At 45.9% G+C, this 18,382-nt stretch overlaps 1 protein-coding gene across 1 annotated transcript in view; it reads right to left on the reverse strand.

The window, feature by feature from the left end:
• Positions 1-18,382, reverse strand: part of LOC139380891 (voltage-gated delayed rectifier potassium channel KCNH8-like) — a 187,192-nt gene that overhangs the window by 34,738 nt on the left and 134,072 nt on the right. Inside the window, exons 8-10 of the mRNA XM_071124042.1 lie at positions 14,897-15,277; positions 7,269-7,468; positions 6,410-6,659 (exon numbers count right to left, since the gene is read on the reverse strand). Coding sequence (XP_070980143.1) covers positions 6,410-6,659; positions 7,269-7,468; positions 14,897-15,277 — 831 coding nt within the window. The remainder of the gene's footprint in view (positions 1-6,409; positions 6,660-7,268; positions 7,469-14,896; positions 15,278-18,382) is intronic.

The raw sequence follows: 18,382 nt of genomic DNA on the forward strand, positions 1-18,382 counted from the left end.
GATGGAGGTCCAGTGTAATGATAAAGGTCCAGTGTAATGATGGAGGTCCAGTGTAATGATGGAGGTCCAGTATAATGATGGAAGTCCAGTGTAATGATGGAGGTCCAGTGTAATGATAAACGTCCAGTGTAATGAAGTCCAGCACGCTAGCAGTTAGCATCAAAATAGTTTCCTCATGTGATGTGATGATGTCCCACATGTACCACTTTTAAGATCATTAAAAATGGAAACATGTTTTTTACTGTAACATTGAGGTGAGGAGCAGGGCCTCGAGGCCCGCAGCACTGCCGGATTCCAACCCTTCCCCTCTAATCAGGGACTGATTCAGGTTTCACTTCCAGGGAAAGAAGAACACCAGCAGCAGCACTGCTAACCTTTGAGCCCTGATTTGAGTATCCCTGGTGAAGGAGTTTCAAGTGATGCATGGTACCCCTTCATTTTGCTGGTGTTCTTTAGAGAGCAGAGTGTGGCAGAAACATATTTCCAGTCTACTGCATACTGCATGTGTATGTACAGCACATTGCAGTCTTAACGGAGAAGTTATGTGGTTCTATAAGCTGTGTGTCATGTGTGGTTAGATAAGAAGACTGTGTGTGTGATGTGTGGTTGGTTAGATAAGAAGACTGTGTGTGGGGTCTGATATAACGTGTGTCTACAGGGACAGGAAGGATAGGTGGCTCTTCTCTCTGGAGGTAGGAGGATTACTGTGCATAATTCACAAGCTAAACAGAAAAAATGTGGGGGGAAAATGTATTGATTGAGCCTGTATGTGTGTGTGTGAGACACTAAGCCTGTGAGTCTTATATAGGTGTTGAGTTTGTGTGTGTGGATTCTACATGTTGAGTTTGTGTGTGTGGATTCTACATGTTGAGTTTGTGTGTGTGGATTCTACATGTTGTGTGTGTGTGTGTGTGTGTGTGTGTGTGTGTGTGTGTGTGTGTGTGTTCTATAGTTGTGTGACTGTTGGATAGTTGTGTAGAGCAGCAGTTAAGGGCTGTCAGGCACTGTGGTAGCCATGTTTGGAGGAAGGAAGATAGCCGCAGCCTCAACCCTGTCCCTGTGTGCGACTGTGTGTGACTGTGTGTGACTGTGTGTGACTGTGTGTGTGTGTTATTTGAATGTCTTCACATGTCACAGCAGAGCAGTCAGCAGTACATACATATATCTACCAGCCCAGTGTTTCAGACCTACTTCTATCTGTCTGACGCTGTAGCATAGAGAGAGATTTACACACAATATCACCTTAACTCCTTACACATGTGAGAACTGGCCTATATGGATAGGGCTTAATTGAACAATTATGGAAAGCATATGCAAAACCATGGCAGCAATTAAAAGGGAACAGTTTGGGGATTATGAGAAATGATTAGAGGAAAGGTGAGGACAACAGTTCACCTGACAGGACTGAATCCAAAACATTACACCGTTGATTTGGTGCATTTTACAGTTACTGTACTTATCGCCACATTTGTTGATAACGAAATCTGAAAATACTCTGGATACAATCAGTAACATGATAAGAATGATCTGACAATGGTTTGTGTGATGTTTTGTGGAAACGGGTGTTTCCACACCTCTCCAAAGTGTGCACAGTACCTACTCAATTTCAATGCACTTTTATGACTCAAACTATAAGGTGCTTTTTTGAGCTCTCCTGTCGGTGCCATTGAGGAACTAGAGCAAGCGTAGTTGTGGTTGTATTCTTTGGAACACAGCCCTGCAATCACACAATTACTGTTGCTGTTTACGCAATCCAAAAACGGGCCATTATAAATCACAATCTGGGTCAGGTGGGCATCATTTGAAAGCTCGTTCTCTTGCCAACATGACTGGCTAGGTTATAAAACAACATCTTACAGTGTTATTCTTTCACCAGGCAGTTCAGAGAAGCAGATGGTAATTTTGGTTGCATAGTATTGAATCATGAGTGCATTCAGATACTTCACAGTACAACCAACATGGTCTCTTTCTGTTCAGGACAACCCAGGGTATAACGCCATGTCATCCTGTAACTATACATCAGACATAGTGATCATGAACCTTCACACTGTATATCACATGAGTTTTATAATATGGAAATGTGAAGTGCACATTTGGACTCCTGGGTGCTTGGCTTGCTTTTATGACATCAAACCGGTATTCATTCTAATCTTCTCATTTTGCTAAATACATTGAGTCCTTGTAATCTACAGTCTTTCCCTCACTCAAACAACAAAACATTCATTTACAGTCTTTCCCTCACTCAGACAACAAAACATTAATCTACAGCTTTTCCCTCACTCAGACAACAAAACATTAATCTACAGCTTTTCCCTCACTCAGACAACAAAACATTAATTTACAGCTTTTCCCTCACTCAGACAACAAAACATTTACAAAAGTTGCTCAAGTGTCAGTCAAAACCCACAGAGAGCTGTGAAGTGGAGACTGAGCTCTGACGTCATGTTACTGTACAGCCACTGAGCTCTGACGTCATGTATAGCATGTTACTGTACAGCCACTGAGCTCTGACATCATGTATAGCATGTTACTGTACAGCCACTGAGCTCTGACGTCATGTATAGCATGTTACTGTACAGCCACTGAGCTCTGATGTCATGTATAGCATGTTACTGTACAGCCACTGAGCTCTGACGTCATGTATAGCATGTTACTGTACAGCCACTGAGCTCTGATGTCATGTATAGCATGTTACTGTACAGACACTGAGCTCTGACGTCATGTATAGCATGTTACTGTACAGCCACTGAGCTCTGACGTCATGTATAGCATGTTACTGTACAGCCACTGAGCTCTGATGTCATGTATAGCATGTTACTGTACAGACACTGACGTCATGTATAGCATGTTACTGTGTTACTGTACAGACACTGAGCTCTGATGTCATCTATAGCATGTTACTGTACAGACACGGATGTCATGTATAGCATGTTACTGTGTTACTGTACAGACACTGACGTCATGTATAGCATGTTACTGTGTTACTGTACAGACACTGATGTCATGTATAGCATGTTACTGTGTTACTGTACAGACACTGAGCTCTGATGTCATCTATAGCATGTTACTGTACAGACACTGATGTCATGTATAGCATGTTACTGTACAGACACTGAGCTCTGATGTCATGTATAGCATGTTACTGTACAGACACTGATGTCATGTATAGCATGTTACTGTGTTACTGTACAGACACTGATGTCATGTATAGCATGTTACTGTGTTACTGTACAGACACTGAGCTCTGATGTCATCTATAGCATGTTACTGTACAGACACTGATGTCATGTATAGCATGTTACTGTACAGACACTGAGCTCTGATGTCATGTATAGCATGTTACTGTACAGACACTGACGTCATGTATAGCATGTTACTGTGTTACTGTACAGACACTGAGCTCTGATGTCATCTATAGCATGTTACTGTACAGACACTGATGTCATGTATAGCATGTTACTGTGTTACTGTACAGACACTGACGTCATGTATAGCATGTTACTGTGTTACTGTACAGACACTGAGCTCTGATGTCATCTATAGCATGTTACTGTACAGACACTGATGTCATGTATAGCATGTTACTGTGTTACTGTACAGACACTGATGTCATGTATAGCATGTTACTGTACAGACACTGAGCTCTGACATCATGTATAGCATGTTACTGTACAGACACTGATGTCATGTATAGCATGTTACTGTGTTACTGTACAGCCACTGATGTCATGTATAGCATGTTACTGTGTTACTGTACAGACACTGATGTCATGTATAGCATGTTACTGTACAGACACTGAGCTCTGACATCATGTATAGCATGTTACTGTACAGACACTGATGTCATGTATAGCATGTTACTGTACAGACACTGAGCTCTGACATCATGTATAGCATGTTACTGTACAGACACTGTTTTCCAATTTAGCCATTAATCAGTGTTCAAATCTGCCAAGCCGTGGAAGGTAAAGCCGTGGGAGGTTAAGCCGTGGGAGGGGAGGCCGTGGGAGGTTAAGCCGTGGAAGGTAAAGCCGTGGAAGGTTAAGCCGTGGGAGGTTAAGCCGTGGGAGGTTAAGCCGTGGGAGGGGAGGCCGTGGGAGGTTAAGCCGTGGGAGGTTAAGCTGTGGGAGGTTAAGCCGTGGGAGGTTAAGCCGTGGGAGGTTAAGCCGTGGGAGGTTAAGCCGTGGGAGGGAAGGACTTGGGAGGGGTGGACGTGGGAGGGGAAGCCGTAGGAGGTAAAGCCGTGGGAGGTAAAGCCGTGGGAGGGGAGGACGTGGGAGGGGAAGCCGTAGGAGGTAAAGCCGTGGGAGGTAAAGCCGTGGGAGGTGAAGCCGTGGGAGGTTAAGCCGTGGGAGGTTAAGCCGTGGGAGGTGAAGCCGTGGGAGGTGAAGCCGTGGGAGGGGGAGCCTTGGGCGGGGAAGCCGTGGGAGGGGAGGCCGTGGGAGGGGAGGACGTGGGAGGGGCGGCCGTGGGAGGTGAAGCCGTGGGAGGTAAAGCCGTGGGAGGGGAGGATGTGGGAGGTAAAGCCGTTGGAGGTGAAGCCGTGGGAGGTAAAGCCGTTGGAGGGGAGGACGTGGGAGGGGCGGCCGTGGGAGGTTAAGCCGTGGGAGGTAAAGCCGTGGGAGGGGAGGACGTGGGAGGTAAAGCCGTGGGAGGTGAAGCCGTGGGAGGTTAAGCCGTGGGAGGTAAAGCCGTGGGAGGGGAAGCCGTGGGAGGGGAAGCCGTGGGAGGGGAGGACGTGGGAGGTTAAGCCGTGGGAGGGGAAGCCGTGGGAGGGGAAGCCGTGGGAGGGGAAGCCGTGGGAGGGGAGGACGTGGGAGGTTAAGCCGTGGGAGGTAAAGCCGTGGGAGGTTATGCCGTGGGAGGGGAAGCCGTGGGAGGGGAGGCCGTGGGAGGGGAAGCCGTGGGAGGGGAAGCCGTGGGAGGGGAGGCCGTGGGAGGTAAAGCCGTGGGAGGGGAGGACGTGGGAGGTTAAGCCGTGGGAGGGGAAGCCGTGGGAGGGGAAGCCGTGGGAGGTTAAGCCGTGGGAGGTAAAGCCGTGGGAGGGGAAGCCGTGGGAGGGGAGGCCGTGGGAGGTAAAGCCGTGGGAGGGGAAGCCGTGGGAGGGGAAGCCGTGGGAGGTGAAGCCGTGGGAGGTGAAGCCGTGGGAGGGGAGGACGTGGGAGGGAAAGCCGTGGGAGGGGAAGCCGTGGGAGGTAAAGCCGTGGAAGGGGAGGCCGTGGAAGGGGAGGCCGTGGGAGGGAGGACGTGGGAGGTGAAGCCGTGGGAGGTGAAGCCGTGGGAGGTTAAGCCGTGGGAGGGGAGGCCGTGGGAGGGGAAGCAGATACTGATTCCTGTCTATGTGATGTTATTTTATTCAGTCACATGTTTGTTTTTTCCATTTTTTTGTGGTTCTTTTTGTTCTCTTATCTCTCTTACTTGAATCTAACAGAACATCTCTAGCCTTTCCTTCTCTTTTTCCTCCTTCTCTCCCCTCCTTCATGTTCCTAGTTTCCACATCAGCTAGTTTTCCTCCCAGTCTCCAGGTCTGTCTGAGTGAACGTCACCTCGGCCAGTCTACTGGGCCAGTCTCCATGTCTGTCTGAGTGAACGTCACCTCGGCCAGTCTACTGGGCCAGTCTACTGGGCCAGTCTCCAGGTCTGTCTGAGTGAACGTCACCTCGGCCAGTCTACTGGGCCAGTCTACTGGGCCAGTCTCCAGGTCTGTCTGTCTGAACGTCACCTTGGCCAGTCTACTGGGCCAGTCTCCAGGTCTGTCTGAGTGAACGTCACCTCGGCCAGTCTACTGGGCCAGTCTACTGGGCCAGTCTCCAGGTCTGTCTGTCTGAACGTCACCTCGGCCAGTCTACTGGGCCAGGCTCCAGGTCTGTCTGAGTGAACGTCACCTCGGCCAGTCTACTGGGCCAGTCTCCAGGTCTGTCTGAGTGAACGTCACCTCGGCCAGTCTACTGGGCCAGTCTCCAGGTCTGTCTGAGTGAACGTCACCTCGGCCAGTCTACTGGGCCAGTCTCCAGGTCTGTCTGAGAGAACGTCACCTCGGCCAGTCTACTGGGAAATGATCCTTTGTCAGTCTGTCACACACTCAACTTTGTGTGTGCACGTGTGTCTGTGCACGTGTGTCTGTGCACGTATGTCTGTGCATGTGTGTTTGTGCATGTGTGTGTGTGTATGTGTGTGTGCACGTATGTCTGTGCACGTATGTCTGTACGTGTGTGTGTGCACGTATGTCTGTGCACGTGTGTCTGTGCACGTATGTCTGTGCACGTGTGTCTGTGCATGTGTGTGTAGGTCAGGGTACTTGAAAGTTAATTTGTTATTTCATTACGTGGCCATGAATGACTTTTCCAACGACATGTGTGTGTGTGTGTGTGCATGTGTGTGTGCGTGTGTGTGTGACTGGTTTCCTTACCCAGTATAGCCAGCACAGTGTTGTCCTTCAGCACCTCCATGGACCCAGAGCAGACAAAGTAGATGGCCTGCAGGGCGTCTCCCTGGCGGATGAGATACTCCCCCGGGGCGCAGAACGACGTCTTGATGATGAGGGACAGGGAGCGCAGACACCCCCTACTGGCCGACTCAAACAGCGGCAGCTGCAGCAGCTCTTTGTTCAGGTGCATGGCGATGTCTGCCCTCAGCTCATCTGGGAAGTCCTTCAACAACTAGTGAAGCAAAATGAGAAAGGGAATCAAATATGAGCGATTGAGTTGGGACAGAGAGGATTGACAGATGAGATGGAAAGTTGAAGAGGTGGCACAGGGGGATGAGAAGCAAAACAAGTGATAGGACTTGAGAAAAGAACTGACAGAAGAATCAACACAGGAGGAACCAACAGCAGCATTTGAAAGAAAACAAGACAGAGCGAAAGAAGAGAGCGAAAGAGAAGAGAGAGAGAGAAGAGATAGAGAAGAGCGAGATTGAGAGAGAGAAGAAAGATCGAGGCGAGAGAGAGAGGGGAAAGAGAAGAGACAGTGAGAGTGAGAGTGAAGGTGTGAGAGTCAGTGAGAGCATAGACGTTTGAGACAGTGAGAGCATAGACATGAGAAACAGTGAGAGCAAGGCGTGAGTGACAGTGAGAGCAAGGCGTGAGTGACAGAGAGAGACAGTGAGAGCAAGGCGTGAGTGACAGTGAGAGCAAGGCGTGAGTGACAGTGAGAGCAAGGCGTGAGTGACAGTGAGAGCAAGGCGTGAGTGACAGTGAGAGCAAGGCGTGAGTGACAGTGAGAGCAAGGCGTGAGTGACAGTGAGAGACTTCTGTTGTTCTAACCCACCTCACTGACGTCGATGCCGTTGTTGACGGACCAGGTGGTCTGGAAGCACTCCAGCATGCGTTGCTCCAGGGCTTTGGGCAGGCGGTGGACCCTGATGAAGTCCTTCAGGTCCTTGGTACGGGTGTGGTAGAGGGAGCGCCGAGAGTACATCCTCTGAATGATGGCGGTCACGTTACCAAACACCACCGCATGCATCAGGGCTGGAGGCAGAGGGACAAGGACCGGTTAATGTTTGTGTGTGTGTGTGTGTATCTGTGTATGTATGTATGTATCTCTGTGTGTGTGTGTGTGTGTGTGTGTGTGTATCTGTGTGTGTGTGTGTGTGTGTGTATCTGGGTGTGTGTGTGTGTATCTGTGTATGTATGTGTGTGTGTGTGTGTATCTGTGTGTGTGTGTGTGTATCTGTGTATGTATGTGTGTGTGTGTGTGTGTATCTGTGTGTGTGTGTGTGTGTGTATATCTGTGTGTGTGTGTGTTCAAATACAGAATCAGTATTATATTAATACATAACAATAGAAACAGAAAACAGTTTCATATACAGTGCATTCGGAAAGTATTCAGACCCCCTTCCATTTTCCAAAAATGGAAAAGGGGAAGGGGATAAACACATTTTTCCCTCATTAATCTACACATAATACACATAATGACAAAGAAAAAAAACTGATTTATAAAAAAAATAAAAAAAACAGATACCTTATTTACATAAGTATTCAGACCCTTTGCTCGAAATGTAGCTCATGTGCATCCTGTTTCCATTGATCATCCTTGAGATGTTTCTACAACTTGTTTGGAGTCCACCCTGTGGTAAATTCAGTTGATTGGACATGATTTGGAAAGGCACACACCTGTCTATAAGGTCCCACAGTTGACAGTACATGTCAGAGCAAAAACCAAGCCAGGAAGTCGAAGGAATTGCCCGTAGAGCTCCAAGACAGGATTGTGTCGAGGCACAGATCTGGGGAAGGGCACCAAAACATTTTTGTAGCATTAAAGCTCCCCAACAACACAGTGGCCTCCATCATTCTTAAATGGAGACATTCGGAACCACCAATGCTCTTCTACTCTGCAGCACTTCACCGATCAGGCCTTTAAGGTAGAGTGGCCAGATGGAAGACACTCCTCAGTAAAAGTCACATGACAGCCCACTTGGAGTTTTCCAAAAGGCACCTAAAGACTCAGACCATGAGAAACAAGATTCTCTGGTCTGATGAAACCAAGATTGAACTCTTTGGCCTGAATGCCAAGCGTCACGTCTGGAGGAAACCTGACACCATCCCCATCCACAGTGAAGCATGGTGGTGGTAGCATCATGCTGTGGGGATGTTTTTCAGCTGCAGGGACTGGGAGACTAGTCAGGATCGAGGGAAAGATGAATGGAGAAAAGTACTGAGAGATTCTTGATGAAAACCTGCTCCAGAACGCTCAGGACCTCAGACTGGGGCGAAGGTTCACCTTCCAACAGGACAGCAACCTTAAGCACACAGCCAAGACAACGCAGGAGTGGCTTCGGGACAAGTCTCTGAATGTCCTTGAGTAGCCCAGCCAGAGCCTGGACCTGAAAATAGCTGTGCAACGACGCTCCCCATCCAACCTGACAGAGCTTCAGAGGATCTGCAGAGAAGAATGGGAGAAACTCCCCAAATACAGGCGTGCCAAGCTTGTAGTGTCATACCCAAGAAGACTCAAGGCTGTAATCTCTGCCAAAGGTGCTTCAACAAAATACTGAGTAAAGGGTCTGAATACTTATGTAAATATGATATTTAAGTTTTTTATTTTTAATACATTTAACAAAAACCTATTTTTGCTTCGTCATTATGGGGCGTTGTGCGTAGATTGATGAGGGGGTAAAACGATTTAATCCACTTTAGAATGAGGCTGTTGTAACGTAGCAAAATGTGGAAAAAGTCAAGGGGTCTGAATACTTTCCGAATGTACTGCACATATAGACAGATATATAGATATTAGATGCACAATAATCTTATGTACCAAGCTCGGAAAATAGCTGTCAGTCATACTTAAAGGAGGTTCACTGCTCACAGCATTTCAATAGCATACCCCTGCCAAAATAGAGATGTGCCAATCTCACTGCTTTGCTCTCTCTCTCTCTCTCTCTCTCTCTCTCTCTCTCTCTCTCTCTCTCTCTGTCTTCCTCAGATTTCCTTTATTAAAGCTTCTCCTTCTCTCTGTGTGTCTGATTATGGCTCACCCCTTTCTTACACCCCCTCTCCCACCTCATCTCCCTCTCCCTTTCTCTCTCTCTCGCTCTTTCTCTCTCGCTCTCCCTTTCTCTCTCTCGCTCTCCCTTTCTCTCTCTATTTTTCTCCCCCACTCTCTCTCCTCCTCTCCGCTCTCTCTCTCCTCTTCTCCTCTCTCTCTCTCCTCCTCTCCCCTCTCTCACTCCTCTTCTCATCTCTCTCTCTCTCTCCTCTCCCCTCTCTTGCTCCTCCTCTCCCCTCTCTCTCTCCTCTTCTCCCCTCTCTCTCTCTCTCTCTCTCTATTTTTCTCCCCCCCTCTCTCTCCTCCTCTCCGCTCTCTCTCCTCCTCTCTCTCTCCCCTCTCTCTCTCCTCTTCTCTCTCTCTCTCCTCCTCTCCCCTCTCTCTCTCCTCTTATCCCCTCTCTCTCTCTCTCTCTCTGTCTCTCTCTCTCTCTCTCTCTCTCTCTCTCTCTCTCTCTCTCTCTCTCTCTCTCTCTCTCTCTCTCCATGCTGACAGCTACTGCGGAGGGGAGAGGAGATGAGGTTCCAGTCTGACAGTGATCTGATCTGCAGTCTGAGAGCTGCACACACACACTCACTCTGCACTGATGGAACAGAACACTTTGACTCTGTGTGATTGTGTGGGTGGTTGTTTGGGGGTTTGCAAGAATGTGTGTGTGTGTGTGTGTTTACATCAGTGATTGAGGTTGAGTGTGAGGGTGTGTGTCTGAGGGAGGCGCCGCTAACGAGGGTGTTGAAGTGTGTGTGTACATGGATTGTTAACTATTAGAGCCAATTGAAGCAGCCACATGGACCGGGCCAGACTCTCCCTTGAACTATTAGACAGACAGTGATTATCCCGGTCCAATGATCCTGGATGGTTTCATCATTGTTATTGTGTAACAGTCTGGTTCTGGGTAGACAGGTTGTTGTGTATGCCTATTGTTTCTCCCTGTGAGGCTGTCTCTCTCTGTTTCTGTCAATGCTCTCCATCTGTCTGGCATATCGTCACAGTTACGTTATAGTATAGGACTGGAGCGGCTGTGTTTAAACCTCAACTCTCCAGGCAGGGCAGGTTAAGCAAATGTCCTATTTTTACATATTTACTGTACATATTCTAATGAGAAAATGGGCAGGATTTACTGTATGTGTGTATGTGGTTGTGTGTTGTGTGTCTGGGGGGGTTGTGTGGGTGTGTCTATGTGGCTGCCACACTTGGTTTTAAAGTGGCCTGAGAATATGTCCTCTCTCATCAATGCACCTAACCCTAAAAATCACCACATCTCTATCTCATGAAACAGACCTTTACTGCCCCACTCTAACTAAAAAAGAACTAGACTGGAAGTACAGCATGTCAAATGGCCCCCTATTTCCTAAATAGTGAACTACTTTTGATCAGGGCCCATAGGGTACCATGTGAAATGGGGTGCCATTTGGCATGCAAACATTCACCACTCTCTAGTTACATTATTGACAGTTGTTCCATTTGCAAGAAGCCCTAGAAAAGGCAGTTTACTGCCAAAACGTTGCTGTTTTTAAATCTGAGGAGAATGTTTCCATATTTAATCATCCCAAAATGGGACCAGGAAAGTGCTTGTTCTCTGTGGTGTGGCCTCATGGGAGATGTAGTCTAAGCCTGCATTCACTAAAACTATGGGGCATAGAGAGCATCCATGAGCAATTTGAAGGACCTGGTACTGGGGGACCTACAGTTGAAGTCGGAAGATTCCATACACCTTAGCCAAATACATTTAAACTCAGCTTTTCACAAATCCTGACATTTAATCCTAGTAAAAATTCGCTGTCTTAGGTCAGTTAGGATCACCACTTTATTTTAAGAATGTGAAATGTCTGAATAATTGTAGAGAGAATGATTAATTTGAGGTTTTATTTCTTTCATCACATTCCCAGTGGGTCAGAAGTTTACATACACTCAATTAGTATTTGGTAGCATTGCCTTGAAATTGTTTAACTTGGGTCAAACATTTCGGGTATCCTTCCACAAGCTTCCCTCAACAAGTTGGGTGAATTTTGGCACATTCCTCCTGACAGAGCTGGTGTAACTGAGTCAGGTTTGTAGGCCTCCTTGCTTGCACACGCTTTTTCAGTTCTGCCCACACATTTTCTATGGGATTGAGGTCAGGGCTTTGTCATGGCCACTCCAATATCTTGACTTGTTGTCCTTGAGCCATTTTGCCACAACTTTGGAAGTATGCTTGGAGTCATTGTCCATTTGGAAGACCCATTTGCGACCAAGCTTTAACTTTCTGACTGATGTCTTGAGATGCTGCTTCAAGATATCCACATCATTTTCCGTCCTCATGATGCCATCTATTTTGTGAAGTGCACCAGTCACTCCTGCAGCAAAGCACCTACACAACATGATGCTGCCCCCCCCCCCCCCCCCGTGCTTCACGGTTGGGATGGTGTTCTTCGGCTTGAAAGCCTCCCCCTTTTTCCTCCAAACATAACGATGGTCATTATGGCCAAACAGTTCTATTTTTGTTTCATCAGACCAGAGGACATTTCTCCAAAAAGTACGACCTTTGTCCCCATGTGCAGTTGCAAACCATAGTCTGGCTTTTTTTATGGCGGTTTTGGAGCAGTGGCTTCTTCCTAGCATCTTCACAAGGTCCTTTGTTGTTGTTCTGGGATTGATTTGCACTTTGATTGATTTGCACCAAAGTAAGTTCATCTCTAGGAGACAGATCGCGTCTTGGTGGTATGACGGCTGCGTGGTCCCATGGTGTTTATACTTGCGTACTATTGTTTGTACAGATGAAAAAAACTGTGCAAAACTTTCATCAAGGCAAAAGGTAGCTACTTTGAAGAATCTAAAATCTACTTTGTTTTGTTTAACACTTTTTGGTTACTACATATGTGTCCATATGTGTTATTTCATAGTTGTGATGTCTTCACTATTATTCTAAAATGTAAAAAATAGTAAAAATAAAGAAAAACCCTGGAATGAGTAGGTTTGTACAAACTTTTCATATCCCTTGACTTTTTCCACATTTTGTTACGTTACAGCCTTATTCTAAAATTGATTAAATTGAGGGAAAAAAATCCTCAGCAATCTACACACAATACCCCATAATGACAAAGCGAAAACAGGTTTTTCGATTTTTTTGCAAATTCATTATAAATAAAAACAAGTATTCAGACCCTTTACCATGAGACTTGAAATAGAGCTCAAGTGCATCCTGTTTCCATTGATCATCCTTGAGATGTTTCTATAACTTGATTGCAGTCAACCTGTTGTAAATTCAATTGATTGGAGATTATTTGGAAAGGCACACACCTGTCTATACAAGGTCCCACAATTTCTATACAAGGTCCCACAATTTATTAGAGTTTATGTCAGACCAAAAACCAACCCATGAGGTTGTTTCTACAACTTGATTGGTGTCCACCTGCTCCCATCTTTCTTAAATGGAAGAAGTTTGAAACCACCAAGACTCTTCCTAGAGTTGGCTGCACGGAGGTGACCAAGAACCTGATGGTCACTCTGACAGAGCTCCAGAGTTCCTCTGTGGAGATGGGAGAAACTTCCAGAAGGACAACCATCTCTGCAGCACTCCACCAATCAGGCCTTTATGGTAGAGTGGCCAGACAGAAGCCACTCCTCAGTAAAAGGAACATGACAGGCCGCTTGGAGTTTGTCAAAAGGCACCTAAAGACTCTCAGACCATGAGAAACAAGATTATCTGTTCTGATGAAACCAAGATTGAACTCTTTGGCCTGAATGCCAAGCGTCACATCTGGAGGAAACCTGGCATCATCCTTAAGGTGAAGCATGGTGGTGGCAGCATCATGCTGTGGGGATGTTTTTCAGCGGCAGTGACATGGAGACTAGTCAGGATCGAGGGAAAGATTAAAGATGAACAGAGCAAAGTACAGAGAGATCTTTGATCCAGAGCGCTCAGGACCTCAGACTAGGATGAAGGTTCACGTTCCAACAGGACAACGACCCTAAGCACACAGCCAAGAGTATGCAGGAGTGGCTTTGTGACAAGTTTCTGAATGTCTTTGAGTGGCCCAGCCAGAGCCTGTACTTGAACCCGATCGAACATCTCTGGAGTGACCTGAAAATAGCTGTGCAGCAATGCTCCCCATCAAACCTGACAGAGCATGAGAGTATCTGCCGAAAATAATCACAGCCAAAGGTGCTTCAACAAAGTACTGAGTAAAGGGTCTGAATACTTATGTAAATGTGATATTTCAGGTGTTTTATTTTGAAACATTTTAGAGATAACTTACGTAGGGATACGTGTTAACAGCAACCTTGGGAAAATCCTCTGTATTATCATTAACAGCAGACTTGTACATTTCCTCAGTGAAAACAATGTACTGAGCAAATGTCAAATTGGCTGTTTAACAAATTATTGTACGACAGACCACGTATTCACCCTACACACCCAAATTGACAAACAAAGGCAAAGTCTTCCCATGCTTTGTTGATTTCAAAAAAGCTTCTGACTCAATTTGGCATGAGGGTCTGCTATACAAATTGATGGTGTTGGGGATAAAACATACAGCGTTATAATTAAAATTGTCAAAAAACAAATTTCTTTCCAAACTAGAATGCTATTTGTCCCTAAACAGAGAGTACACAGTGGCACAATACCTGACCACTGCCACTGACCCAAACTTAACGAAAGCTTTGACTATGTACAGACTCAGTGAGCATAGCCTTGCTATTGAGAAAGGCCTCCATAGGCAGACCTGGCTCTCGAGAAGGCAGGCTATGTGCACACTGCCCACAAAATGTGATGGAAACTAAGCTGCATTTCGTAACCTCCTGCCAAATATATGACCATATTAGAGGCACATATTTCCCTCAGATTACACAGATCCACAAAGGATTCGAAAACAAACCACATTTTTCCATCATATCTATTGAGGGAAATACCACAGTGTGCCATCACGGGAGCAATATTGCCTGTTGCCACAAAACCTGTTGCCACAAGATAAGGTCAACCAGTGAAGTGTAATTGCAACCCATATTTATATTTATTTATTTTCCCTTTTGTACTTGAACTATTTGCACATAATGACATTTGAGAGAGAGAGAGAGAGAGAGAGAGAGAGAGAGAGAGAGAGAGAGAGAGAGAGAGAGAGAGAGAGAGAGAGAGAGAGAGAGAGAGAGAGAGAGAGAGAGAGAGAGAGAGAGAGAGAGAGAGAGAGAGAGAGAGAGAGAGAGAGAGAGAGAGAGAGAGAGAGAGAGAGACTCTCAGTTATGTCTTAGCTAATGACAATATGCCATAGCATTGTTGAATAGCTGTAGAATCAGTGGTCTAGTTCTAAACAGAATACACCAGAGAGGGACAGGAGAGGAGGCACACAGCAGATGGTTTATCTATCCCCTGACACCACTGAAACCTGACATTCTCACTAACCAATAATGTTCCTGTTGTATCTCCAGGGACTCACCTCCTATGAGCATGGTGCAGATGGAGAAGATCTTCTCTGAGTCGGTGTTGGCTGAGACGTTTCCGAAGCCCACGCTGGTCAGACTGCTCAGAGCGAAGTACAGAGACGTCACGTAGGAGCTCCTCACTGACGGACCCCCACCCAGCATCCCTCCACCCTGACCCACCCTGACCCCCACCCCAGCCCCCATCCACGTGGCATTCCACTGGCTGGAGTTCCACGAGTCTCGCCCCGCCAGCTCCGACCCGGACACATTCCATTGGCTGCTGTTGGCATGGAGTGAGTCAACGATTGCAGGGTGCAGCAAATCAGGAGCCAGAGTGGCCAGGGGAGATACAAAATAAGGGGTGCCCAGACGCTTTCCCAATTCGTGTAGCCAACCTGAGACAGGGGGAGAGAGAGGGAGGGGGAGAGAAGGAGGGGGAAAGAGAGAGGGAGTAAGAGATGTAGGGGTAGAGGATAGGTAGGTAGGGAGGGGAGAGAGAGAGGAGGAGAAATGAAAAAGAAGAGATTATTAAATGATTAATACATTGTGGACAGTGATCCACAGAAACACACTCATTTGGGACGTAGCTTTGACCTTGTAATTGAGCTAGGCTGTCAGAGAGCCTTGCATGCAGACCCAATGTACGCACACACCTTGAAGCTGACCCAACCTGTCAGAGAGCCATGCGGGCCCACTGGTAATGCATGTCTCTGGGTAACCTCAGTGAACTGAATGAGAAAAAAAAATCATTAGGAATGTAACATCAGTTGTTGCCTAATTAGCTTGTCATTAGGCAAGCTAGCATTTCTAGGACGTGGTCCCGTGTCGCTCAGTTGTAAGAGCATTGCGCATCCCCACAGGGTACCAGTGCGAAAAAGTATGAAAATGTATGCACTCACTACTCTGGAGAAGAGCGTCTGCTAAATGACTAACATGTCAATCAATGTAAATGATTTGTAGAACAGAATGGATGAATAAAGGGTGTGATTGTGCTGATTTGTGTGACGAGTGTGTCAGTATGTAGCGGTACGTGTGTGAATATATTTCTTTATCAATGTGTTTGTTTGTGCACTGGGGTAGGTCTTTTGAATATGTTTGCTTGTGTGGCTGTGTGAACATAACAAATTATCTAAGCACTTGGGAGAACTTTCTCAGTCAGCGTTTCTGTCCACAGCAAAGCCAGATCAAATTAATTTGCTCTCCATGGTTCCTGAACTAACTATCTGACAACCCCTCCTCTGCCCTTGTCCAAGGTTCTGAACCTACTCTACTCTCTCTCTCATCTACCTCCTACAGTTGATCTGCCTCTGTCCATGGTACTTCACGTACCCTCTTCTCCTTTGCGCAGGCATGATGCTGTCCATGGTGCTGAACTCCAGCACAGACCTCTATGGACGGGTTGGCTGTCTAGCAACCAAACCAACGCGTACGCAACTATGGGGGCAAAGCAGACTGAGTCGGCTTAGATTGTTGACAACATGTAAACTATATTTAATCTTCAAATGTTTATTGATAACATTATACAGTGCATTCGGAAAGTATTCACACTCCTTGACGTTGTCCACATTTTTTTACGGTACAGCCTTATTCTAAAATTGATTAAATTAATTGTTTTCCTCATCAATCTACACACAATAAACCCATAATGTCAAAGGAAAAACATTTTTTTTTAAACTACAGAAATACCTTATTTACATAAGTATTCAGACCCTTTGCTATGAGACTCAAAAATTATATCAGGTGCATCCTGTTTCCATTGATCATCCTTGAGATGTTTCTACAACTTGATTGGAGTTCACCTGTGGTAAGTTCAATTGATTGGACATTTGGAAAGGCTAAAAATTAGGTCCCACAGTTGACAGTGCATGTCAGAGCAAAAACCAAGCCATGTGGTTCAACAAATTGTCCGTAGAGCTCCGAGACAGGATTGTATCGAGTCGTTAATCATGAAACATACACCCCCGCGACACACAGAGAATATAGGTGGCTTTACCGACTCCGACAGCATGTCCCGAGAGAGCCATGTTTCCGTGAAAAAAAGAGTATGTTACAATCCCTGATGTCTCTCTGGAAAGTAACCCTTGCCCTAATTTCGTTGACCTAGGGACTGGACATTCGCGAGTAATATACTTGGAAGCAGTGGGTGGTAGAGCTGGTCGTAGTGCTGGTAAGTTGATGTCGCTCTGATATCCAATAGTTCTTCTTGCAGTATGTAATAACATTTAAGATTTTCTGGGCTAACAATGTAAGAAATAATACAGAAAAAAATAAATACTGCAAGGTTTCCCAAGGACTAGAAGCGAGGCAGCCCTCTCCGTTGGCACCATCTCTGGAGAAACCTGAAAATAGCTGTGCAGTGATGCCCCCCCATCCAACCTGGAAGAGCTTGACAGGATCTGCAGAGAAAAATGGGAGAAACTCCCCAAATACAGGTTTGCCAAGCTTGTAGCATCATACCCAAGAAGACTTGAGGCTGTAATCACTGAAAAAGGTGCTTCAACAAAGTACTGAGTGAAGGGTCAGTATCCTTATGTAAATATGATATCCGTTTTTATATTTTTATAAATTTCCTAAAATTTAAAAAATATATATAGTTTTTGCTTTGTCATTATGGGGTATGGTGTGTAGACTGATGAGGGGAAAAAACTACTTAATCCATTTTAGAATAAGGGCTGTAACGTAACAAAATGTGAAAAAAGTCAAGGGGTTTAAATACTTTCTGAATGTACTGTACATTTGCACAATGAGCACTCGTTGTCTTTTAAATACATTGTTACAGTTGTTGGTTAGATAGCTAGCTGGTCGTTGTCTTTTAAATACATTGTTACAGTTGTTGGTTAGATAGCTAGCTGGTCGTTGTCTTTTAAATACATCGTTACAGTTGTTGGTTAGATAGCTAGCTGGTCGTTGTCTTTTAAATACATTGTTACAGTTGTTGGTTAGATAGCTAGCGAATCTTTGCCATATTAGCATAGACGTGATATAAGTCAAAACATCTCAAAACAACACAATAACAATATCAATAACAAGATACAACAAGCTGAAATGAGCCACCTACAATTCCCCACATGGCAGCTTCGAGTCATTGTTGCTAGGTATCTGGCCATCTAGAACCATAACAACACACATCCTTCAGCCCCATTGAAGCGTGCTCATCGTTTTCCTGACGTTGCCAGCTAACCCCGAGTGGTGCAGCGGTCTAAAGCACTGCATCTCAGTGCAAGAGGCATCCCTACAGTCCCTGGTTTGAATCCAGGTTGTATCACATCCAGCCGTGATTGGGAGTCCCATAGGGCAGCGCCCAATTGGTCCAGTAGGCTGTCATTGTAAATAAGAATTTGTTCTTAACTGACTTGCCTAGTTAAATAAATAAAATAAAAACCTGTCTACACAAGGATGCTAGCAGGCTTACTCTCCTCTTTGTAAAGAACTGGATCAGAGACAGAACATGATTGATTTGTGATTTATCTCCGGATGTGTCCCTGGGGGTTCCATACTGT

This window comes from Oncorhynchus clarkii, chromosome 22, assembly GCF_045791955.1.
Source record: "Oncorhynchus clarkii lewisi isolate Uvic-CL-2024 chromosome 22, UVic_Ocla_1.0, whole genome shotgun sequence".
Lineage (NCBI taxonomy): Eukaryota > Metazoa > Chordata > Actinopteri > Salmoniformes > Salmonidae > Oncorhynchus > Oncorhynchus clarkii.